The sequence below is a fragment of the Macrotis lagotis genome, chromosome X (genome assembly GCF_037893015.1).
Source record: "Macrotis lagotis isolate mMagLag1 chromosome X, bilby.v1.9.chrom.fasta, whole genome shotgun sequence".
Taxonomy (NCBI): domain Eukaryota; kingdom Metazoa; phylum Chordata; class Mammalia; order Peramelemorphia; family Peramelidae; genus Macrotis; species Macrotis lagotis.
In genome coordinates, this window is record NC_133666.1 from 637,763,681 (window position 1) to 637,788,958 (window position 25,278).

The following is a 25,278-nucleotide window of genomic DNA, read 5'->3' on the forward strand; positions in this document are numbered from 1 at the left end:
CCACTGTGCCCCACCCTTCCTTTTCATCCCCTTCCCCCCACTGGCTCTTGAGTTTCTATTTTTTTTTTTTTTGCCCCCAACCCGCTTCCCGGCCGGCCAGAAGGCGTGGTGATGGGGGCGAGGACCCTAAAAAGCCAGAAGTAGGTGCAAGGGGCCCGCTTCGGAGGTCCGGGGGTTTAACGGCCAGATGCGTGGCTCCCCTCCCCCCCGCGCCCCCTCCCCATCCCGCGAGCACAGCCAGGGGTTGCTAAAGAGAGCGAGTTTATTGTCGGGTCCAGCAGGGTAGAGGGAGGGCCGGCGCCGGTCTTGGCCATCACGGGGCGCCTCCGGGTCTCGTGGCTGCGCCCCGCCTTCGAGTAGGGGCTCTGCGCGCCGCCCGGCGTGCCGACGGCCCTTCCCCCGGGCTCCCTACGCGGCAGGACCCCCCCCTTTTTTCTCGCTCTGTCCCTAGCATCTTGGACATGCCCCTTTCCATACCCGCCCCTCGCCCGGCCCCAGCCCCCACTCCCGTGGGTCCCATGGGGAGGGAGGGGCAGTCCCCTGTGCACGCCCCCGGATTGGGGGACAGGGCGGGGGAGAAGGGAGGAAAGGGACGGAGGGGACGAGGCCAGGCGCCCTCCCGCTCTTCTCCCGCCGGTGCGCCCTCGTGCCGCCCCCCGCGCGCGGGGTCGGGGGTGAGGGTCGCGTGGCCCGGGAGGAGGGGAGGAGGGGAGGAGGAGGAGGAGGAGGAGGACGGAGATGGGGGGCCCCCGCGAGGTGGGCGCTAGCAAGCCTCGCCGCGCAGCCAGCTGTTGCGGGCCACCTGGCCGGCGGAGGGCCGCGCGGACGGGCTGAACTGCAGCAGTTCGGCGATGAGCGCCTTGCAGCGCTCTGCCAGCTCGAGGCCGTCGGGGTACAGGACGCCGCGCTTCTGGCGGCGGGGCAGGCCCGCGATGTCCGAGTCGTCGAAGGGCATGCAGCCGGTGACCATGACGTAGAGCACGACGCCCAGGCTCCACACGTCGTACTTCTTGGGGTCGTAGGGGATGCCCAGGAGCACCTCGGGCGAGGCATAGGCGGCGGAGCCGCAGTAGGTGGTGCTGAGGTCCGGGTAGCCGTGCGCCTGGCGCCCGAAGCCGAAGTCGGTGAGCTTGATGCGCCGCTCGTCGGGGCTCAGCAGCACGTTCTCGCACTTGAGGTCGCGGTGCACCAGGTGGTGGTCGTGCAGGTAGCGCACGGCGCCGACGATCTGGCCGAAGAGCTCGCGCGCCTGCGCGCACGGGATGTGGCCGCTGCGCTGCACCACCTGCAGCAGGTCGGTGCCCGCCGCTTCCATGACGATGTACAGCTTGCCGTTGCACACCTCGATGAACTCGAAGACGTGCACGATGTGCGGGTGGCGGATGCCGCGCAGGATGGACAGCTCCCGGGGCAGGAACTTGTTGACAAAGTCCGGGGGGGCCCGCCGCCGGTCCACCACCTTGATGGCCACCGTGCCCTTGTACTTCTTGGAGGTGGCCACCTTGACTTTGGAGTAGCTGCCCTCCCCGATGGTGCGGCCCAGCTTGTAGCCCAGCTCATTCAAGAGTTTGTCTCCAGACATGATGGACGGGGCGAGAGCGTCGGGAGGGTTTTCCGAATTTCGAATTGGGGCTTAACCCATGGCGCTTGGCACCCACAGACCTTGACCCCCATGTGCCCACTCCTGCCCCGGGCCCCCCAGCCGCCCTTTATCGCCCGGGTAACAATTTCCGCCTTGTGAAGTGACCGGGGGCGTCACGGGCTCCGGAGAGGCGCCCCGGCCTTTCTGGCCTCCGCGCGCCGGGGCCCGGTTTGTGACGTGGGGAGGGGGGCCCTGGCGAGCCAGAGATGGGGTGCCCAGAACCGGAGCCCCGCCGGGACCCCAGGGGAGGCTGGGCGCCGCCGAAGAGTCGGGTGATGGGGACCCCCCCCCGCCCCCCGGCGGCAGCGGGACCCGGACCCAGCCCGCTAGGCCGACCCCCCCCCCGTCTTATTGATGTGGAAACTTGACCCCCCGCTGGGGTTGGGGGGGTCAAGGTCAACCGCGGTTCCAAATCCTAGGGCTCTAAACTCCCGGGAGATTCTTGGACACCCCTGACCCGGTTAACAGAGCTGCCCATCCATCGGGGGAAAAAGTGTTTTGCAAACTTGAAAAAGATCTTAGTATTGTCACGGGTGGGCCTTCCCCTCCCGAGAGTGTGCCCCCTCCCACCCAACGGGCGCATCCGCTCCTTTAAGAAGCGCTCCTCCGGGTGCTTCCGCCACTCTTAAGATGGCGGAGCGTGCTCGCGCCCTTTGACGCCACTTCCGGCCTTTTCCATCCAGGGTTCCCGCTGTCCGGAAGTGTTTTGGGCCGGAAAGATGGCGGCGTCCAAGGTGAAGCAGGACATGCCCCCGCCAGGGGGCTACGGCCCCATCGATTACAAGCGGAACCTGCCCCGCCGGGGGATATCGGGTCAGTGTTTCGCGGGGGGTGGCGGGGCGCGCTCGGTGTCTGGCCGGCCTCCCCCGGGAGACTTGGCCCCGCGCTCTCCCCCGTTCGGTCGGATTCACTAAGAGGGGCCCGGGGGGGAGGCGGCGGGAGGCGGCGGGCAGCGGCCCCGACGGCCCCCGGTGCTTGGCTGCCGGCTCCACCCACCCGCGAGCACCCCAAAGAGACGTCCAGCGGCCACCAGGGCACCCCCCCATTCCCTCCCATTCAGGCCGCACACCCAGCTAGCTCAGGCCATTGAGAACCGAGGACCCCTAGACCCTGGAGATGGAGGAGTCCCGGGCTTTAAAATGGAGATGGGACGGGCTTCGGCCTGGGGAGGGGGTTTCATAACTGAGGACAAGCTTTTGCTTAGAGCTTTGCCCGTCCCAACCGGAGGGCTTGAAGCAGAAATGAATGTGGGAAGGAGATCACAGGTCATTCCGAGGACCTTGGTTAGACCTTATCACCTGGAAAAGGACCTCAGAGGTCATTAGATTCAGGGCTTCATAGAGCTTGCAAATGGGAAAACTTTATTGGCAAATATCCCCCCCCCCCAAAAAAAAAGATTGTTTTCTTTTTAACCTTAGTTACTTGGTTTTGTTTGTGAAAAGCATTTTAAATTTGCACAATTAAAGTTTAGCCGTTCCATTTTCTGTGAATGGTCAAAGGGTCTAGTGAGGTCTGGAAGCGGAGACCTAGAAAGTGTAAGTATATATTATATATGTCTATACATTCAAGGTCACGCAACTTTGAATCCATTGCCTTATTTTTATATTTTAAATTTTTTATATTCATATTTTTATAGTATATTTATTTAAATTTTACATTAAAATTTTTTTATACCTTAAGATCTCCCTCTCTTTGAGGTATTACCGGATCTCTACATCCTTTTTTTTTCTTTAGGTTTTTGCAAGGCAATGGGGTTAAGTGACTTGCCCAAGGCCACACAGCTAAGGTAATTATTAAGTGTCTGAGGTAGGATTTGGACTCAGGTCCTCCTGACTCCAGGGCCGGTGCTCTATCCACTGCAACACCTATCCGCCCCAAGGATCTCAGCATCCTTCAGTGAATTTCTCCTTTCACTTTTATCTACTGCCTGTGTGCCTAGTTAACTACCTACTACTATAGGAAATACTGCCATTAGTGAAGTATAACAGACAAGGAGGGTGGTGAAGTGGATAGAGCAGGGGACCTAAATTCAGAAAGACCCTAGTTCAGATCCCACCTCAGACTGTTTGCTGTATGACCCCTGAGCAAGTACCCTAACCTCTCATTCTGTTTCCTCAACTCATGTGAGAATAACATGAGATATTATTTGTAAAGTGATTTGAAAACCTTAAAGAGTTATATTGTTCATAATGTGGAAAAGACCAGTAATTGATAAGAGAGACAGCAATAAGAACATTAGACATTTGATTCTTTAGCAGGCACAGTGAAATTGAGATCCTAACATAATGAGGTAAATTTGACTTTGTAAGTCATGTCTTTGCAGATGATTTCTAGAATCCCCTAGCCCTAGTCTTTTTTTTAAGTTTTTTTTTGCAAGGCAAATGGGTTAAGTGGCTTGCCCAAGGCCACACAGCTAGGTAATTATTAAGTGTCTGAGGCTGGATTTGAACTCAGGTACTCCTGACTGGGGGGAGGGGGCGCTCTTTCCACTGCACCACCTATCCCTACCCTAGTCTCATTTTGAGAATCTCTAATACCTACTGTGTAAGACATTTCAAGTTGTAAAAATCAGCATGACTAAAAGAGAATTCATTCCTTTCAGTTATCCATGTTTTCCACCTTGGAGTGATCTTTTGACTTTTCCTTGCCCTGAAAATCTATCATTTGCTGATTCTTTACTCTGCCTCCACAGTCTGCACATTCTTTTTTTTTTTTTTTTTTTTTTTTTTGTTGAGTTGTTTCAGTCATGCCCAATTTTTGTGATCCCATTTGAGGTTTTCTTGACATAGATACTGGGTTGTTTGCCATTTTCTTCTCCAACTCATTTTACAGATGAGGAAACTGAGACAAACAGGTCAGAAGATGAATCTTCCTGATTCCTGGATATATTCTGTCCACTGTGTGGCCCTATTCCTCTTATTTTCACTCATAGCCACCATTCTAGTTTCATTACCTTGGTCTTTGGGCCTTCCTGTCTTTTCATTGCTTATTCCATACCAAATGCCAGACCTCTATTCCTCTCATCATTTACCTTTTTCCCTTTTACATACTGCTGAATAGAACTAGAGGAGCCATGCAACTGTACTGATTAGGCATACTACATTTTTGTTAATCTAATCTCAACTGAGTCCTCACTGTAGCAAGGCAGTCCTTTTTTTATTAATGATTTCCTTTCACAATCCTCCTTGAAGCTATAGCAAATCATTTCTGCTCAGGCCTCCCAGACTTTCCTCCTCTCTTCTTTCTGATAACAACCTTGCTTCTGTATTTGGAAAACTGAGGCCATTGGCTGTGAGTTCCTTCTCTTCTCCTTAAAGTTCCCTGAAGTCACTCCTTATTCTCTTTTCCTTTCCTCTAGTCTCTGATAATGTGGCTTAACCTCCACCTGTGTCCTTGTTTCCATCCTGTCCCTTCCAGCTAATTGCCTTCTTATTTGTCAGCTTTCTCTTTCTAATCTTCAGCCTTTTTCTTTTTACTACTACCTTCAAGCTTTTTCTCTAATGCCTGTGCTCTGGTCTTTATTAAAAAAAACCCATCTTTATTAAAAAACCTTCACTAGTCCCTACCACTCCAATTAACTTTAATCTTGTATTTCTCTTTCCTTTCTCACTCAGTTAAAGACCTTAAGGCATCTAGACCAGGTGCCTCTATTTCTTTCCACTTCCCATGCCTTTTCATTCTGGCCCTCTTGACTCCAGATATTTCTCTAAAGTTACCAGTGATCTAATTGCCAAATCTTGGAGGTAATTTGACTGGACCATCAAGTGTGCTTAATTTTTAAGGTAGGGTAGGATAGTCCTGGTTGTGAAAAGTTTTAAAAGTTGACAGAAAATATTTGCTCCTACAGGTAATAGAGAGCTCTTGGTGGCGGGGCTGAGGAGGGAAGAGAAAGAAAAAAAAACTGTTTAGGACACAGTTGCATGTTCTGGTCAGATCTGAACTTAAGGAAAATCATTTTGACAGCTCTGTGGAGGATGGATTGGAGAGCAGAGAAACTTGGGGAAGGAGACAATTAGGAGGCAGTTATTGCAAAAATCTAGGTGAGAGGTGATGAAAGACTTGAATGATGAAGGTAGTTGTATGAGTAGAGAGGAGGAGACCTATCTGAGATAGTTAGAAAGAAATGACAAGGTTTGGTAGACAATTGACCTTGTGGAATGAGAGTGAGGAGTTAAGGATGACACTGAAGTTTGTATGATTGAAACAATGATAGTACCCTACAGTTATAGGTAAATTCAAGTGTGCTTGGGCAAAAGGGAATAAGTTCTCTTTAGGTCCTGATGATGCCTGCAGAACATCTATTTCAGAAAAGCTTCAAAAGGTAGTTTTGTGATGTGAAACTGGAGGCAAGGAGTGTAGCTTTTTCATATGGTTTGATTTTGAAAATGAAGAGAGTTATAATTTTTTGAGGGATAGGGTCAGTTTCTAAGGCTATTCATTGGTAGTAAGAGTTCAAAAGGAGCATTTTAAAGATCTACATAAGTTAAATTCCTTTTATAGATGAATTAAACTTTGGTTCAGAGGTGTTTGGAGAAGACCTGTGTTCATATTTGGCCTCAGATGCTTACTGCTGTGTAATTTTCAGGCAAATGTCTTATCCCCTGTCTGCTTCAATTATAAAATGTGGATAATAGCATGTTTCCTAGGTTTGTTGGAAGGCTCAGATGAATATTTGTACCATGTCCTTGGCAACTAATAGACTTTCTAGAAATTCTTTCTTCCCCAAGGGACATTTGTGGAGTTTATGGGGAGAGTGCATTGCATTTGGGATCTCCCATTCTCAGGGAGAGGTCCCTGGATACTCAAAGCTTAGCAACAGTGCCTCCCACATAGTAGGCAGTTAAAATATTATTAAATTTTACCCTTAGAATATATAGAATATATTAGAATATCTAGTTTCCCCCTTCAAAGTTCAGATCCAGTGCCTTCTTTTCCCACATTTTGCTGATATTCCTCCCATCCAGAAATTACTTTGTTAGTTTTTTCATTTTTTTGTTTAGTTTTTTTTAGTATTTTACTTTTTTTCCAATTACATGTTTTCAACGTTTATTTTTGTAAGATTTTGAGTTATAAATTTTTTACTCCCTCTCTCCCCTAGATGGCAAGCAATCTGATATGGGTTATAGAAACATTTCCACATTAGTCATATTATTAAAGAAGAATCAGAACAAAGGGAAGAACTAGGATAAAGAAAAGCAAAAGCACAGTATAAATAGTATGCTTCTATCTGCTTTCTCTGGATGTGGATGGCCTTTTCCATCATGAATCTTTTGGAATTGTCTCCGATCATTGTATTACTGAGGAGAGCTCAGTCTTATCAAAGTTCAACATCACACTGTTACTGTTATTGTATACAATATTGTCCCGGTTCTGCTCAACTCACTGAGCATCAGTTCGTGTAAATCTTGTTTTTTGGGAATTCCACCTGGTCATCAATTCTTACAGAATAATAATGCTTCGTTGCGCTAATAAACCATAACTTGTTTAGCCATTCTCCAATCGATGAGCATCCCCTCAATTTCCAATTTTTTGCCACTATAAAAAGAGCTTCAATGAATATTTTTGTACATGGGTCCTTTCTCCCTTTTTTATGATTTCTTTGGGATTCAGAGGTTGCATTGGTCCTTTTTTTTGTTTGTTTTTTTGTTTGTTTTTGTAAGACAATGGGGTTAAGTGATTTGTCCAAGGGCACACAGCTAGGTAATTAAGTGTCTGGAGCGGGATTTGAACTCAGGTCCTCCTGACTCCAGGGCTGGTACTCTATCCATTGCACCAACTAGTTGCCTTGTATGCTCTTTTGGGCATAGTCTTGAAATTACTTTGTAAGTTTTGTTTTTATATACTTTGTTTTAACTCGTGGTGCAATTAGGAGGGAAAGTGGACAGAGTGCCAGGCCTGGAGTCTGAAAGACTTTATCTTCCTGAGTTCAAATGTGGCCTTAGACAGTTACTAGCTGTGTGATCTTAGACAAGTCATTTAAACCCTGCTTACCTTAGCTTCCTCATCTGTAAAATAGGAGAAACAAATGGCAGACCACTCCATATCTTTGCTATGAAAACCCCAAATGTGGGATCAAAAGGAGTCAGACACAACTGATGACAATAATAGCTAAATTTACCAATGTTTTTGCATGTTTAACTTGGTAGAATGTAAGTTCCTTAGGAGCAAGGGATTTTTAATTTTTTTTTACCTATAAAACTTTACCATTTAGTTGTTTTTTCAGTCTTGTCTGACTATTTGTGATTCCATTTAGGGTTTTCTTGGCAAAGATGCGGAGATTTGCCATTTCTTTCTCCAGCTTTTATTTTACAGATGAGGAAATTGAGGCAAACAGCAGTAAGTGACTTGTCCAGGGTTACATAGCAAGTAAGTGAGTGTCCGAGGCCAAATCTGGTGAGCCTTCCTTTCCTGACTTTTGGTCTGACACTCTACTCTCTATGGCACCCCCCCCCTTAGTAAGTGCTTGATAAATATTTACTGCAATAAGGTATCATTGAGATTTGGTGAATGAAGATCATAACATAAATTTGGATGTGGAAGAAGATACCTTATTCAGAGAGAACAGAATTAGTTTTAAAAGGATTCAGAGCAGCATCACATATTAAAAATTATATTCTTGGAGAAATCCAGGAGCTGGAGGAGAGAGAAGAAAAGCTTGTTTGAGAGCCATTCTTGTGAGGATCAATGGAGGAAGAAAATTAATATGTCAGGGTAATAATACACAGTACTCTTCTTGCACAGGAGAAGAGAGGGAAGGACTTGTTCTTTTGAAATGATAGGGTGGTCTCAGATGTATCTGCCAGAAGCAGGGCTGCTGCTGAATTTTGTTAACTTCTCAATGATGATTTCATTCTTCAATTGGTAGACAAAACAGCAAGCTGAACTGTATTTCTGGACTTAATTCTAATCAGTAAGAGGAATTAGTTGCTGAAGTAGAAATGTGGTGAAAACTTGTATAGAAAGCGACTGCCCCAGATCAGAATGTGTGCTCAAAACAGAAAAACTAGATATGGTTTGATTCACATCCCAGGTTTTAGATGTGTAGCTTTTCAAAGAGTTCTTAGGAAAAAGGTAGCTAGGATTCTGTGGCCTAAACTTTATCATCAGTACAAGAGAGAAGTGATAGGAATTAAGCACTTAATATAATTTGGTAGGGATTAGGCCTATTTGAATGCCTTGAAGCCCAAGTTATTAGTAATGAATTAACAACTTGGAGGAATGTTGAATTATTTCAATGCATTTGTTTTCATCTTCCCCCACTCTGAAACTATTTCCTCATTTGTTAAAAAAGGGATCAATTAGTCCCCACACAATTGTTGTTTGGAGTATGATGCCTGCTGGTAACATCATTTTTTGGGGGAACCTGAAGCTGAGGTTGTGCTACAGTAGTGCTGAAATCCATTGAGGGTTTGTGCGCAAACCAGAGGCAATGAAGAAGCCTTAGAAAGAGCTAGTTAATTCAGTTCCTGTTCTGATCAATATTGGCATTGATCCAGGAGTGAGACCCAGGCTAAACAGCCATTACAAATTCCAGATACTTATCAGGTGCTTGTCTCAGTTTCCAGGTATGGTAATGGGCATATGGAGTCAAAAAAAAAATGAAATGCTTCTGCCTCTAAGACCCTAGAGTTTATTGGAGGAGATGATGTACTCAGATAAGTTTATAGAGAGAATTTCAGGATGAATGCTTTGGGTGGAGGGCACTAGCAGCTGGTGAGATCAGGAAAAACTTCTTGTAGGTGTTCCTTGAGTAGAGTTTTGAAGGAAACAAGATTCCAAGAGATAGCAATAAGGTGGGAGTGCATTCCAGGCATGGAGGGCTGCTGATAACAATGATGGTGATAAAGATAAAGAACTAACTTTATGTAGTGTTAGCTGTGCTTTAAATACATTTTATAAAGCTGGGTTCTTTACAAATATTGTCTCATTTGCTCCCACAACAACTTTCTGAGGCAGCTGCTATTTTTATCTTCATTTTACAGTTGTGGAAATTGAGGCAGAGAAAGGTTAAGTGTCTAGCTTGTATCTGAGGTCAGACTGAACTTGGATCTTCCTGACTTGGCTCTCTGATTATTTTTGTCTTGTTTACTTTGCCACCTAGCTTCCTAATCCATTGTACTAGAGACTATTTGTACTTTGTCTGGTAGTTAGGGTGGATAGGAACTTAGCTTGGGGCGGGGGGGGGGGGGGGGGGGGGGGTGTCAACAAGACCTGGGTTCAAATCTTGCCTCTGACAAATTCTAATAGGTTTTGTATTTAATGCTTTAGGCATTTTAAAATACAGATGAATGACATTTGTTTCATTGGAGGGAATTTATGTACCCAGTTTTCTACACTGAAATCTAGACCAAAAAAAAAAATGACTCTCTATATTGAGTTACAAGGATTGAATGAGAGACATTGTATTGAAATAATTGTGTAATCTTAGTTTCAATTATTATTAAATTAAGATCTTGTCCTCACTTGACTTTATATTCTGTGGTGTTCTAAGGGCCCTTCTATACTGAGAGCTTGTTTTCCACGGATACATATTTTCTGTTCTAAATCCTTTCTATACTAATAGGTCCTCCTCTGATCTTATTTTTTATGTTCTAAGGGCCCAGCTATCATGTCTGATTCTTAGACACTTCCTCCTTTATTAATCAAAAGCATATCAACAAAAACATCTTGACTGTTTGCCTTGGGCTCTAATATGAAGATCATCATCTATTCTATGCCTTCCCTCCCTCTCTTTTCCCTTCCAGGCTATAGCATGTTTGCTATTGGCATTGGGACGCTGTTATTTGGCCACTGGGGCATTATGAAGTGGAACCGAGAAAGAAGGTATGGTCCTGATCTTCCTTTTCCTGCACTGGTTAATATAGCACACTCTGGGAAGTTGTCTGGTAGGTGCCAGATACTGATCCTTTGTGGCTAAACTCATGTCACAATCTGATGGCCAAAATGTTGAGGTGAGACCTTAGATCCCTATAATGGTCATTAGCTATACTGTCTTTACTGATTTCAGATGCTACCTGCTCTCTCCTTCCTTCCTGATGTTTTCATCTATCCTCCTTTTCCCCCTAATCCTTACTTTATATGACATTGGATAAATTGTTTTCCCTTTCTGTTCTTTATTTACTTTGTAAATTGAGGAAATTTGTAAAAATTGAGGAAATTTGGTGGATGATTTCTAAAGGACCTTCCATCAATCAACTTAGATTTTGGCTTCTTCATCCACAGCCCCAAATCATTTATTTGGACCCAGGTTCCATCAGTTTTTCTCTCTGAGTGTGTCATCCTGAAATAAGGAACACAAATGTAGCTGACTGATGACTTATCCCCTGCATGGGGAGAGTAAGCTTGTTGTATATGGTTCCTGATAGGGGTCTGGAGCAACCCCTGGACATACAGGTTTGTTAAGACAGTCTCTAGGCACTTTGTATCCAAGGCAGTATCAGTAACTCACGTTGTGAGAAACTGCCTGTGACTTACATTGAAAACACAGTGAATTTCTTCTAACTGATGCGAATCTGACATTTAACTGTCAGTGATATTCTCTCATGTTGTTTGCTTTGTGACACATTTATCCCCAGACTTATTTTCCCTAAGTCATAGGATCTGGAGCAAAATCCCTTGGGTACAAATGTGTGTGTTGGGAATGATAACTGCTTTACATAGGCTGAGTTGGTTTCCCTGGAAGACCAAGACTTGAAGCATTGGTTGTGACTTCCTTGTCATCTGAGGAAACCCCTAGTTGCTACTGATTAGATAATGTGTGGCTGTATTATTACTCATCCTCTAGAATGACCCATTATCCATTATGAGTTGGGTGATGCAAGGTAGTCCCTTTAAAAAGATGGGTAGCATGCAGGAAAGTTCTGTTTTTGGACTGTTCATGATTTATTACATTGTCATAATGGGCCTAGATCTTTTGTCTATGCCTCTTTTGTTAGCCCAGAGGGTCCCTAACTATTAAGACTAGACAAATGGCATCTTGCCTAGTTTACTAATAGTTCTGCCATAAGAGAGTCATGTACAATTGAACCTTAGCATTCATTAATCCAGTAATGGGGAATACACTGAAGGATGGCTGGCTTGGTCAAGAGCCTTGAGGGTTCAGAGAGAATCTTCATTTATACTGATTTTTTGGGGAGTGGTCTCTGAGGTCATGATTAATAGAATGCCTCCCATGGCCTACAATTATTTGTGGGACATATTATTGCCCATTAAAGATAGTAATAAACCCTCAGACAAGTTAATGCCCTATGGGGAAGTTAAAAATTGAGAACTAGGTCCATCATTAATCTGGACATGGGACTGTGATGCTATTTTGTTAGTTACAGTAACTGTCAGAGGTATTATTATTGGTCTTTTTAACTTAGGATGGGGCAGCTGCTTCTGTTTAATGATGCTCCTGCCAACTATGGTGTCTGCCTTTGAAAGATCAATGTGACAAGGTCCTGCATGGTTCTTAACCCTCCTCTAATCAGCAAATAGATTATATTGACTCTTCCCCCAAAGAGATTTTTCCTTACTGCAATCCTTACTGTTTTTTTAACATCAAAAAGTTTGACAGTATAGCAGGAACCAGTATAAGGGGCAGCCAGATAACACAGTGGATAGTCATGAAGACTTAACCTTCCTGAGTTCAAATCTTGCCTCAGACATTTCACTAACTGTGACTTTGGGCAAGTTGCTTAACCTTGTTTGCTTATTGTGTGGAAGAGGAAATGGCAAACCACTCCAGTGTCTGCCATGAAAATTGTCATGAAGAGTTAGCTACAACCGAAAAATGACTGAACAACAAATATCAAGAATCATTGGTTTCCCAAACCAGAAATACACTTTTCTTTTAACACCTTTCTTATTTATTTATTTGTTTGTTTATTTATTTATTTAGATTTTTCAAGGCTATGGGGTTAAGTGGCTTGGCTAAGGCCACACAGCTAGGTAATTATTAAGTGTTTGAGGTCGGATTTGAACCCAGGTACTCCTGACTCCAAGGTCAGTGCTCTATTCACTGTGCCACCTAGCCACCCCTAACACCTTTCTAATTTCAAGTACCTTGTTAGGCTGGGTTAAGACTTTTTTTTTTTTAAGGTTTTTGCAAGGCAAATGGGGTTAAGTGGCTTGCCCAAGGCCACACAGCTAGATAATTATTAAGTGTCTTGAGACCGGATTTAACCCAGGTACTCCTGACTCCAGGGCCGGTGCTTTATCCACTATGCCACCTAGCCGCCACCTAGCTGCCCCAAGACTATTTTTCAAGAATGGCTTCTCCCTGGGCTTGGTTGTTGTGACTACTAGGTGGTTGTGGGCTGTAGTTACTGGAACTTTTATGGTTCTTCTGACAAGTTGAATCCACAGAGTTGAAAATGGGTTAATTATTTCTCCTATACTCATTAACCTAAAATCAAAAAATAAAGAGACAAAGAGAAATAGTGGAGCAGTGTGTTTACAATTTCATGGTAGCCGGAGCAGGGATGTGAGGTATCTGCAGTAGAATAGCATTGACTTCTGTTGCTGACATACTGTTATTCTGGATATTGTATTTCTTTCTTTTTTTTTTTTGCAGAAGGTGGATTTTTTAAAAATTTTTATTAAAGATATTGAGTTTTACATTTTCCCCTCAATCTTTACTTTGTTTCCATGTTGTACCTTGTTCCAAATTGGGTGTGATGAGAGAGAAATCATTGGATATTGTATTTCAGTGCCACTCAGTCTGCTTCCATGACAGCCAAGATGGAAATTTTTACAGAACAACTACTTCTCTCTATTGACTCCCTCTGTGTCATTGATCAGGACACCCAACTTATTATTCAAAAGTTCTGAGGTAGACCTTTGCCATCACATTTGCTAAGTTTTCAAAGACTCATTTCCTTCCCCCCCTTTTATTTCCCCCCATTTATGTGGTAAGATAGTTTTTAACATTTGTCCTTTTGCAAGCTATTGAGTTCCACAATTTTCTACCACCTTCCCTCCCCTTCTCCTTCCTCATGACAGTGAACAATTTGATATAGGTTGTACATGAAAAAAAGATCATGAGAGAGAAAGAAACAACATAAAAGTATTATTTAAAAGTGAATTTAGGGGTGGCTAGGTGGCACAGTGGATAGAGCACTGGCCTTGGAGTCAGGAGTACCTGAGTTCAAATCTGACCTCAGACACTTAATAATTACCTAGCTGTGTGGCCTTGGACAAGCCACTTTAACCCCATTGCCTTGAAAAATCTAAAAAAAAAAAAAAGTGAATTTAGTATGCTTGGCTCTCTGCATTCAGACTCTAGTTTTTTATCTGGATATGGATGACATTTTCCATAGCAAATCTCTCAGGATTATCCTTAATTACTGAACTGCTGAGGTGATCATCTCACAATGTTACTGTTAATAGTACTATGTTCCCCTGAATCTACTTGTTTCACTCAGTATCAGTTCATACAAGTCTTTCTAGGTTTTTCCAAAGTTCATCCACTCATTATTTGTATTCCGTAGGAATCATATACCTTAAGCTGTTTATTCATTCCCCAATTGATGAGCATCTTCTCAACTTCCGATTCTTTGCCACTATAAAAAGAGCTGCTATAAATATTTTTGTACATGTGGGTCTTTTCCCCTTTTTATGATTGTTTTGGGATATAGACCAAGTAGTAGTATCTCTGGCTCAAAGGTCATGTTCAGTTTTATTGCCTTTTGGGTATAATTCCAAATTGTTCTCCAAAATGGTTGGATCAGTTCACAAGTCCACCAACAGTGCATTAGTATCAGTTTTCTCATTGTCTCCAATATTAATCATTTTCCTTTTTTGTCATTTTGACCAATCTGGTAGGTGTGAGGTAACTCAGAATTGTTTTAATTTGCATTTTTCTAATCAACCATTTGGCCATTTTTATTTTAAAAGGAGTGAATTTCTTTTTTTCCATTTGTGTCAATTTTCCTCCATAACTCATTTTTATCCAATTTTTCTTCTTCCCCTCTTCTTTGGTTTTTATTTTTCATCTTCTTCCAAGAGCTTTTTGAATTTGATGTCAATTTGAAAATTTCTTTGAGGCTGCATATGTGGGCATTTTGTCACTGCTTTTCATTTCCCAGAATGGTGCTTTTATCATCCCTCTCAGAAGAGTAACTTATATGATTTTGCATTTTTTTTTTCTCTTTGATTTGAAGTCTGCTCCTGGGGCAAAGAGGACACAGTTCCAAGCTTTTTGTATTGGATCTGATAGTTTGTCCCTTGGCTTACTGCTTGCCTATGGCATTACCTTTGGTGTTTAGGTGCCCAGTAGTTCATTCTCTGCATTAGGATTACTTAACACAATCCTGCGTGTTGCCCCTGTGCTGGCCTATACTCTCCTTTTCCCCATGTGAGATAAGACTTTTTTTTGTTGTTTGTTTTTTAGGTTTTTGCAAGGCAGACCAGATTTGAACTCAGGTACTCCTGACTCCAGGGCCGGGGCTCTATCCACTGTGCCACCTAGCCGCCCCTGGGATAGACTTTTACTGAAGTTCCTCCACAATATCTTGAGTTGAGAATTTGTTTTACTCTTTTTTTTTTTTTTTTAAGTAAGTTCTGTCACTTTAGAGTCTGTTTAGGGACTTAAAGTTCTTTTGGGAAAAGCTACAGGAGCTTCTTACCTTTGCATGGCCATGTTGGCTCCACTCCCGGAAATCCCATAGATACTTGAAATGGCAGCTTCCCAATTTGGAACTATACCATTAATATCTTTGAAAGAGGAAAATTATTCAGAAGGACAAAATGTTTATGTCATCAATTTTTCTTACAGAAATAGAAGCAAAGAAGGGAGCCTCTCAATTAGAGAATGACTGAACAAATTATAGTATATGAGCATAATAGAATATTATTGTTTTATAAGAAACCATGAAAGATGAGAAACCTGAGAAAACTTGCATGAGTTGATGTAGTATATGAGTAGAACTAGAAAAACAATTTTTTACTTTAGTTAAAACATTGTAAAGAAATATAATTTTAACAGATTAACCATATGATGGATCTTATACTAATTCATACTTTCTGAGATAAAACTGTTGAATCAGAACTACAAAAGACATTTTCTGATAGAGCCAAAATGAATCTCTTTTGCTTGACTAACTTATTTTTTAGAAGGGAATGTATAGGGGCGGAGCCCAGATGGCGACAAGAAGGGATCAAGTCTTAGGAGCTCTCTGATAAAACTCATCAGCTAAGGACTCTAACTAAACTTTCGAGAGACAGAACCCACAAAGGGACCCAGTGAGGCAGTTCTCCTACTCAAGGTAACCTGGAAAAGAGCAGAAAGGCTCTGCTCCCCGGGGTCGGAGGGGCGGCCTGCCAGAGGGGTGGCCCGCCAGAGCCAAAGAACTTCAGCCTCCCGGAGGCAGCCCCAGGGCGCTGGGAGTCTCAGCTCACAGCTGCAGGGGAGTCTCCTGAGCTGCACCCTCAGGAGCACCAGCACAAAGTGGGGAACAGCAGGGGACCTCTGCCAGAGTGAGCACATGGAGCCCAGGCCTCAGGGCACACAGCAAGCAGCATGGTCTTTCTGCAGCCCAGAGCAGGAAACAGAAGCAGGCAGAGCCGGTAAGCAGGAGCCCCCAGGGTATGAGCCCATTGAGCTGAGGGGGGGAGTAAAGAGAAACTGCTAGCTCGGTCCTCTGCCCCTGGAACAGGACTCTGGGGCTCTGACCACATTGAAATCCTGATCGCAGTCAAGGGCCCCCCCATAGAACAGCAGGGCCTCCCCACCTCAGCCCCGTGGCAGAGGGGGGCGCTTATGGTCATTCACAGACCAGGAGGGAGGACAGAGCCACACACACTGAGACCCTTGTGGGAGTGTCCCAAAAGCTCAGGAAGCACCCCCAAACCAGGCCCAGGCTGGGAAAATGAGCAAGCAGAGAAACAAAAGGAAGACTATTGAGAAATATTTTGCAAATGAGCCCAAGAAGGATCAAAATACTCAGTCTGAAGATGAGGAAGCACAAGCTCCTGCATCTAAAGACTCCAAGAAAAACAGAAATTGGGCTCAAGCTATGACAGAGCTCAAAAAAGACTTTGAAAATCAAATGAGGGAGTTGGAAGAAAAACTGGGAAAAGAAAGGAGAGAGATTCAGGAAAAACATGAAAATGAAGTCAGCAGCTTAGTCAAGGAAATCAAAAAGAAAATGCTGAAGAAAATAGCATGCTAAAAACCAGCTTAGGTCAAATGGATAAAGCAGTTCAAAAAGTTATTGAGGAGAAGAATGCTTTTTAAAAAGCAAAATTGGCCAGATGGAAAAAGAGATAAGAAAACTCTCTGAGGAGAACAAATCCTTCAGACAAAGAATAGAATTCAGGGAGATTGATGAATTTAACAGAAATCAGGAATCAATACTTCAAAAAAAAATGAAAAATTAGAAGAAAATGTAAAATATCTCATTGAAAAAACAACTGATATGGAAAACAGACTTAGGAAAGATAATTTAAAAATTATTGGAATACCTGAAAGTCATGATTAGGAAAAGAGCCTTGACATCATTTTCAAAGAATTACTACAGGAAAATTGTCCTGATATTCTAGAAGCAGAGGGCAAAATAGAAATGGAGAGAATCCACCGATCCCCCAGAGAAAGAGATCCCAAAAAACCAACCCCTAGGAATATTATAGCCAAGTTCCAGAACTCCCAAGTCAAAGAGAAAATATTATAAGCAGCCAGAAGGACACAGTTCAGATATTGTGGAGCTGCAGTCAGGATCACACAGGACTTAGCAGCAGCTACATTGGAAGCTCATAGGGCTTGGAATACAATGTACCGGAAGGCAAGAGAGCTTAGAATGCAGCCATGAATGAACTACCCAGCAAGGCTGAATGTCCTCTTCCAGGGAAAAAGATGGACTTTCAATGAACCAGGGGAATTTCAAAGGTTCCTTTTGGAATGGCCAGAGCTGAACAGAAGGTTTGATCTTCAGATACAGGACTCAGGTGAAGCATGGAGATTGGAGGAGAGGGGGAAAATATGAGGGACTTAATGAGGATGAACTGCATGTATTCCTGCATAGAAAAATGACACTGATAATGCTCATATGAACCTTCTCAGTTAATAGAGCAGGTAGAGAGAGCTTTTATAGTTGAAGCACAGGAGAAAGCTGAATTCGAAGATAAAATATGGTGTAAAAATGGAATCAATAGGAAAAAAAGGGAAATGGAATGGGAGAAAGAAAAAGGAGAGGGGGAATAGTCCAAGATATTTCACATAAGATTTTTTTTATTACAATGAGCTATTGCAGTGATATGGAAGGGGGGAGGCAAGGGGGAATGAGAGAATCTTTGCTCCCATCAGACGTGGCTAGGAGAGGAAGCAGCATATATACTCAATGGGGTATAGATTTCTGGAGTAAGAAGGAGGGGGGGAGCAGGGGGAAGGGGTGGGGATGTGAATAAAGGAGGAGAGGATGGACCATGGGGGGAGAGTGGTCAGATATAACACATTTTCTTTCTTACTTCTTGCAAGGGGCTGGGATTAGAAGGCCTACCCAGGACCATAGGGCCAGGTGGATTCTGGGCCTAAGGGGTGGTATGGGGGCTCAGGGCTTCTTGGCCCCAGGACCAGGGATCTGTCTGCTGAGCCAGTCAACGACCCTACAGCAGAGTCAGAGTGAAAGGAGAGAGACAATATAGTACATGGTAGTGGATAAATAAGAAAGGAGGGAGTTGCGATCAGCAGTGGCAACGGTGGAAAAATATGGAAGTAACTTTTGTGATGGACTTATCATAAAGAATGAGATCCACCCATGACAGAGTTGTTGGTGTTGGAACAAAGACTCAAGCACATTTTTTGTTATTATTTGGGGGAGGGTGCAGGGCAAGTGGGGCTGGATGGCCTGCCTGGGGCTGCATAGCAGGGTGATCTTTGGGTGTCTGGGGCCGGATTTGGACCCAGGTGCTCCTGGCTCAAGGGCCAATGCTCTGTCTGTCACCCAGCCACCCCTACTATTATTACTATTTTATTTTATTTTGGGTCTTTTTTTTTTTCTTCTTTTTGGTTTTTGCAGGGCAGTGGGGATTGGGTGGCTTGCATGTTACATGGCTGGGCGATTGTTGGGTTTACGAGGCTGGATATGGGCTCGGGTGCTTTTGGCTCCAGGGCTGGTGCTTCGTCCATTGAGCCACCTGGCCATACCTACAATTATTACTATTATTTTTTTTTATTTTAATTTTTTTCTCTCCCCTTTACTTTTTTCGCCCAAGCAAGTCTATCTGTATTCATGGGGGAGGAGGGGTATTTTGTTTACTTGTAAACAAGAATATTTTATTAATGTAAAAAAACATTTGTACAAAATGAGAATAAAAAAATAAATTAAAAAAATAAAAATAAAAGAAGGGAATGTATAGGGGAGATTATTGTGTTCTGATAGATAGTTTTTTTCTTTTTGGTAGGAAGCTTGGGGTCATTGAAAACATCATGGAATATTCTATGTAACCTGCTTTCCTTTTTCCATGTAATTCTGGATCTAGACCATTTTTTTTGTCTGAAGTGTATATCCAGAATGCTTTATATGTACCTGCCATTTAATTGTACATTTGAACTTATAAGTTTTCTTTATCCACTTGTTTTTTTCTTGTGTGAATTGTTAGACTGAACTTTCAGGTGACTGTTAATTTCATTTACAATACTACAGTATTTATGCTAACTGTATGAAGTTCTGAATGTCATTTGCAGAGAAATCACCTGGAGGTGATTCACCTGCCTATTCAGACTATGCTAGTTATTTCCTGAAACAATGAAGAAAACCTTTGATTATATGTAATACCTTGTTTTATGTGTCACTGTCAATCAGAGGATCATTGAGCAAAGTCATCCCTCTTGTATCTGTAAAGGAATCTATATAATATAAATATATGCAGGAGAAATAACTTGGTTGAAGAACCCGGGAGACTACATTTTACTCTACTAAAATCAGATACTTTATTTTATTTTATTCTTTGTACATGTCAGTGATGTGACATTAAAGATGTCTGCTATAGGTTTTTTCTTTTGAAATATTTTATTAATGTTCTGTTTTGATGTTATTTCCCATTGATTCCTTTCCATTCAGCAGAATACTCCATGTTGTAAATGAATTTAGTCAAGCAGCACAAATCAGCATATTGGTTATATTTGAAAATGTGTGTGCTTTATTTCAAGCCTAAAGTTGAGAATTGCTTGACATTGAGAAACAAGGGGAGTGTTCGTTATCAATCTTCTGAAATGGTTGTTGAACATTGCATTCACCAGAGATCTTGTCTTTCATTGTTATTGTCCTCTACATTATTATAGTCTTATAAATTAATCTCTTGGTTTGATTTATTTTGTTCTATATCAATTCATACAAATCTCAAGTTTCTCTGAATTCTTTATAGTTGTCATTTTTATGGTGTTAATATTGTTCTGCTATATTAATATACTATTACAGTTTATTCAGCCATTTCTTACTTGATGGACACACCTGCTTTCTTTCCACTTTGCTATTACAAAAAAAGTTATACAAATTGGTTAAAAGATGCAAGTAATGGGAATAGTCAATGTTTGAGGAATTATGAAAAGACAGGCACTCCATTGTATTGTTAGTGGAGCTGATTTTGTACAACTTCTGGAAAGCAGTTTGGAATTATATGAACAAAATGACTCAAGTGTCCATACTCTTTGACCCAGAGATTTCACTACTAGACATTCCCCAAAGAGGTCATTAACAAAAAGAAAGGCTCTGGGGCAGCTGGGTGTCACAGTGGATAGAGCACCAACCCTGGAGTAGGAGGATCAGAATTCAAATCCAGCCTCAGACACTTAATAATTACCTAGCTGTGTGACTTTGGGCAAGTTAACCCTATTGCCTTGCAAAAAGCCCCCTCCCCCCCTCCAAAAAAGGCTCCATAAATACCAAAATATATTGCATTAGTGGTAGCAAAGAACTAGAAACAAAATAGATTGAGGAATAAACAAAATTGTGGTATGTGAATGTAAAGGACTGTTAAGAAACAGTGAACATGACGAATATGGAGGAGCATGAGAAGTTTTAGATGAACATGTGCAAAATGAAGTTAGCTGAGCCAGGCAAACAGTATACACAACAATTCAAACAATGTAAATAGAATAACCACTACAAAATAATAGAACAGAATATCATAAAGTAGAAAGAACAAATTTGGTGGTTTTTTTAAGACTTTTTTTTTTTTAGGTTTTTGTAAGGCAAACGGGGTTAAGTGGCTTGCCCAAGGCCACACAGCTCAGTCATTATTAAGTGTCTGAGACTGCATTTGAACCCAGGTACTCCTGACTCCAGGGCCGGTGCTCTATCCACTGTGCCACCTAGCCACCCCTACAAATTTGGTTTTAAAGAAGAGATATGAGAAGATACTAACTGTTAATCAATTCTAAAAATATTAGTCCAAGGATGTGGAATCTACATATGTCAGGATTTTTTGATATGTTTCACATGCTTGTGATGGCATCACCTCTCTGTGATGGTCTTTGAAAATGAAAGATGAACATCATCAAGATGGTATGTTAAAGGGGCGGCTAGGTGGCACAGTGGATAAAGCACCGGCCCTGGAGTCAGGAGTACCTGGGTTCAAATCCAGCCTCAGACACTTAATAATGACCGAGCTGTGTGGCCTTGGGCAAGCCACTTAACCCCGTTTGCCTTACAAAAAATCTTAAAAAAAAAAAAAAGATGATGTGTTAGGGGTGGCTAGGGGGTGCAGTGGATAGAGCACCAGCCCTAGAGTCAGGAGTACCTGAGTTCAAATCTGGCCTCAGACACTTAATAATGACCTAGCTGTGTGGCCTTGGACAAGCCACTTAACCCCTTTTGCCTTGCAAGAACTAAAAAAAAAAAGTTTGGTAAAGCAAAAAAGATATGTTAGTTTTATTGAACTTATTATTTTATATCTTTCTTTTCCTGAGAGGAATGAGGGGGATATAGGTGATATAAAGACAAAAATAGTATAAAATATATTTTTAAATTTTACTCTTATTAGCACTATTTTTGTATTTATGGGAACTTTCCCTTTGTTTTAGGCCTCCTTGAATTACATGGCTAATAGTAGTATTACTGTGTTTTACAATTATTGTCTCATTTGTTCCTTACAATAGCCCTGGGGGGAGGATAAGTGTTGTTATCATTACAGATGGGGATTTAGAGTTAAAAAAGGTGACTTGCTCACAGCTACTACTAAGTGTCTGAGGCCAAATTTGAACTCAGCTCTTCCTGATTCCAGTCGTGGAATTCTATCCACAGTGCCACCTATTTTGTGTGTATGAATCCTTTTCCTAATTCTTTGATCTCTTTGGCATATAACTGGGTCAAGGATATGCATAATTAAATAATTTTTTGGGTACAGTTCCAAATTTCTTTTTGGAATGTCTGATCCAGTTGAAAGCTCCACCAACACTACATTATTGTACCTGTTTTTCCACAATGCCTCCAGCATTTCTCTTTTTTTTTAAGTCAACTTTGAAAATCTCATAGGTGTTAAATGGAATTTGAATTTCTCTAATTATTAGTGTTTTAGGATATTTTCATGTGACTATTGATAGATAACTTGGAATTCCTCCTCTGGAAACTACCTGTTCCTCTCTTGAGGTGTATGGACTCTCTTGGTGTATGGACTAAGCCCATTTCTCTGTATTTCTGACCATGGCTGTCCCACTCATTTAATTGATAGGCTGTGCTTGTCCTGGAACCATTCCTATGATAAGCCATGAGTGATCTGCATAGGGTGTGTTCTTTTCTGGGATTCCCCTTCTCTGGGAATAATCTATCAGAGATCAGGGAAATTGAGAGAATCTAGAATGGGGAAAGTAGGGAGAGAGCTCACTTTGGTGGCCTCTCTGGGAACAAACTGAAAGGCATCTTGAAACACACATCAGTGCCTGGCAGAGCAGGAAGAGATTTCAGGGATCTATTTTGACTTCACTGTTTTACAGTCACTTGGAATTATTGTTCTTTCACCCCACACTTTTAAGTGACATCACTTCCTCCTTGTGAGTCGGGGTGGGTGTGGGGGGTGGTGGAGAGAATTCTGTAGGTGCTGGGGTGGAGTGTGTCTTGGTTCTAGCTGTATCTTTAGCAGTCAGAGGACTGAGGTCTCACAGGAAGTTTTACTTCTGTTCAGAGACATCAGGGCAGCCCTTAGCACCTAACTCTCTGCTTATATTTGCTGTAGACGGTGGCTGATTGAAGACTTGGAAGCCCGAATTGCATTGATGCCACTGTTGCAGGCAGAGGAGGATCGGAGGTAGGAATCTCTTGAAGGTGGGGATAGGAGAAGGATTTACCAGGGAGAAGGAGGACCATGGCTAGAGGGTTGAGGGGGTTGTCTCCAGGACTGTGGGAGGATCCTGGCACAAGAAAAGACCCAGAAGTGTGATACCTTCAGTACAACCCAGAAGAAGGCTATTGTAAGGACTGGCCTTGACACAGAGATTTCTCTTTTGGTACTATCTCAGACTGAATGTGTTATTTTGCCTGTGATTGATTAAATTTATCTAAATAGTTGAGATTTTTATTTCAACTAGCATGAGACTTCTAGATTTTACTGGTTTTGTTTTTTCCCCTTCTGTGTGGCTATAGCTATAAAATGAAGATGGGACTGGAAATTACAAAGAAAATTCTTTCTGTCCCTCTGAACTCCCAGAGAACAGGGATTCCAGATACTGTCCACTTGCCTTCCTTAGGAAGGAAATTTTTCCCATTGAGGACAGGTAGGAGGACAAACTGGCTGACCAGGTTTAGGTGCCCCTTTCTCTACCAGATCTCCCCTTTTCTCCACACAGAGATTATTTAAAGGGACCAGCAATACTGTGTTAGTTTTGGGCTATAGAGTCTAACTGTTGTCTGTTTGTTTGAAGGAAGCTTCGTATGTTGAGAGAGAACCTGGAGGAAGAGGCTATAATCATGAAAGATGTTCCTGGCTGGAAGGTTGGTTCCTTTAAATTGGGTGGGAGGATCTAGAAGTGGTCTCTTTATTTGACTCTGTGGCTCTAGGCAAATCCATTATTCTTTCTGGGACTGAGTGTCTTTGTTTATAGAATGATGATGTCAAAAAAGATGATCTCTAGATTCCCTTCCAGCTCTTGACATCCTGGGTTCAAAGGTCCCTTTCACCTCTTCCATTCCAGCTTCTAAGGGCTCTTCCAATTCCCTGAGATAGGAAGCAGTATGTTAGAGGTTAGACATGTGCAGTCATGCACAACATAATGAAGGTATTTTTAGGGCATCCCAGGCTGACTCTGTTCTGTTAATATTGTTTGTTACTGTTAATACTATTTTATAAAAGAGGAGAAGGAGAAATGGTAGTCCAAGATCATCCTGCAAGTTTGGTGGTGATGGTAGGACTAAGGCTCATGACTCCCAAAATGTTTTTTTTTTTTTCCTTAACAGCCTTAGGAGAGAAGAGAGGTTAAGAAGTTTGTGGGGCTGAGGGTTGGGTAAGATTCAGAGAATCATAGATTTAGAGCTGGAAAGGACTAGAGAGGTCCTCCAACTGCTCCCTCCAATTTTACAGGTGAAGAAACACTATCCCGGAGAGAATAAATGAGCTCCCCAGGGTGTGAGCAGCTCAGCTGGGATTTGAAGTCATGTCCTCTGACTCCAAAACCAGCAGAGTTTCAGAGATATCCCAGTTAGGATACCCTTGGTGAACCAGGAGTGTAGGAATGTCCACTCACTGTGGTGTAGACTCCATTTGGTATCCATTTGGGCTGGGGACTGGTAATATTTGCCTGAGTTTGGCAAGTGTAGAGTCAGGTATATAGGTATCCCTTGATTGGGGGCCAGTCATCTTCCACAGAGGTTGGAATTCACAGTAACAGCTCTTTCTCCTCAGGTGGGTGAATCTGTCTTCCATACTACCCGATGGGTGCCTCCAACGTTGGGTGAGCTGTATAGTCTCCGGACCAATGAGGAGCGGGTCCACGCTAACTATGGCTTCATGTGGTACACCTAAAGGTGTGCCAAAACCTGTCCATCCCTTGGAGAGATTAAAGGTTCACTTGGAAATCTGTGTTTGTGTATGTGTGTTTGAGGAGAGGGAGGGACATGTCTTGCTATTATAGTAGAAACCTGAGCCTCTTTCCTGCCCTAGGGGACCATATTTATTCAATTCTGGAGTCATTAATATTTCCCCTGGATGAAACACAACTCATAGTGACCCCAATCCCAGTCATAGACTGATAACCCAGCCTTGTCCCATATGAAAATCTTGATATAGCAAAAAATAGATTTCCCCATCACTACCATCCCTACCTCTCCTAGCTCATCTTTCTGATGTTCTCATTATCTGTCTTTGGAGAATATGGAATATGGATAACTTAGTTTTCCTGTTTCTCTGCTGGTCCAGGAATTGGGAGGCACTGGCATCCTGCTAAGGTTCTTATCCTTCTATACTAGGGATGATACTTTAGTAAATCCTCTTTATGTCCAACCCTGATAATCTTTTGGGAGGGTGGGGGAGGAGAGGGGGGGAAAACCTCACTTTGGGTAAGATGATCTCTATTCTCCTATCTTTGCATAAGATGATTGATTACCTTTTCTTTTGTCTGGTTGGGGGAGGAAGGACTGAGTTTCTTCTCTGCCCTTGTGGGTTTCTCCAGATCTAGAAGCCTCACTACTGTCTGAGGCAGCTGCTGGCACCCTAGATGTTGGAAAGAG

General features: G+C 42.9%; 3 protein-coding genes across 4 annotated transcripts in view; 2 read left to right on the forward strand and 1 right to left on the reverse strand.

The window, feature by feature from the left end:
* Positions 1-244: 244 nt before the first annotated feature.
* TSSK6 (testis specific serine kinase 6) lies at positions 245-1,735 on the reverse strand. The gene has a single exon (XM_074204234.1). The coding sequence runs from the start codon at positions 1,580-1,582 to the stop codon at positions 764-766; it is 819 nt and encodes a 272-aa protein (XP_074060335.1). The 5' UTR covers positions 1,583-1,735; the 3' UTR covers positions 245-763.
* A 231-nt stretch (positions 1,736-1,966) lies between these two features.
* On the forward strand, positions 1,967-24,627 carry NDUFA13 (NADH:ubiquinone oxidoreductase subunit A13). Its single transcript, XM_074204235.1, has 5 exons — positions 1,967-2,455; positions 10,387-10,465; positions 22,793-22,864; positions 23,478-23,547; positions 24,455-24,627. Exons 1-5 carry the CDS (start codon positions 2,362-2,364, stop codon positions 24,572-24,574), a joined length of 435 nt encoding a protein of 144 aa, XP_074060336.1. The 5' UTR covers positions 1,967-2,361; the 3' UTR covers positions 24,575-24,627.
* YJEFN3 (YjeF N-terminal domain containing 3) overlaps positions 24,527-25,278 on the forward strand; it is a 40,993-nt gene continuing 40,241 nt past the window's right edge. For both annotated transcript variants that reach the window (XM_074204215.1, XM_074204217.1), the window contains exon 1: positions 24,527-24,614. The gene's annotated coding sequence lies outside the window, so the exon portion shown is untranslated. The remainder of the gene's footprint in view (positions 24,615-25,278) is intronic.

What these genes read in the sequence shown, in the direction of transcription:
- TSSK6 (XM_074204234.1), bottom strand. Translation starts at nt 1,582, where the DNA reads ATGTCTGGAGACAAACTCTTGAATGAGCTGGGCTACAAGCTGGGCCGC.
- NDUFA13 (XM_074204235.1), top strand. Translation starts at nt 2,362, where the DNA reads ATGGCGGCGTCCAAGGTGAAGCAGGACATGCCCCCGCCAGGGGGCTAC. An exon ending in GCCCCGCCGGGGGATATCGG is followed by an intron (nt 2,456 to 10,386) that starts GTCAGTGTTTCG and finishes TTTCCCTTCCAG; the next exon opens with GCTATAGCATGTTTGCTATT. An exon ending in AAGTGGAACCGAGAAAGAAG is followed by an intron (nt 10,466 to 22,792) that starts GTATGGTCCTGA and finishes TATTTGCTGTAG; the next exon opens with ACGGTGGCTGATTGAAGACT.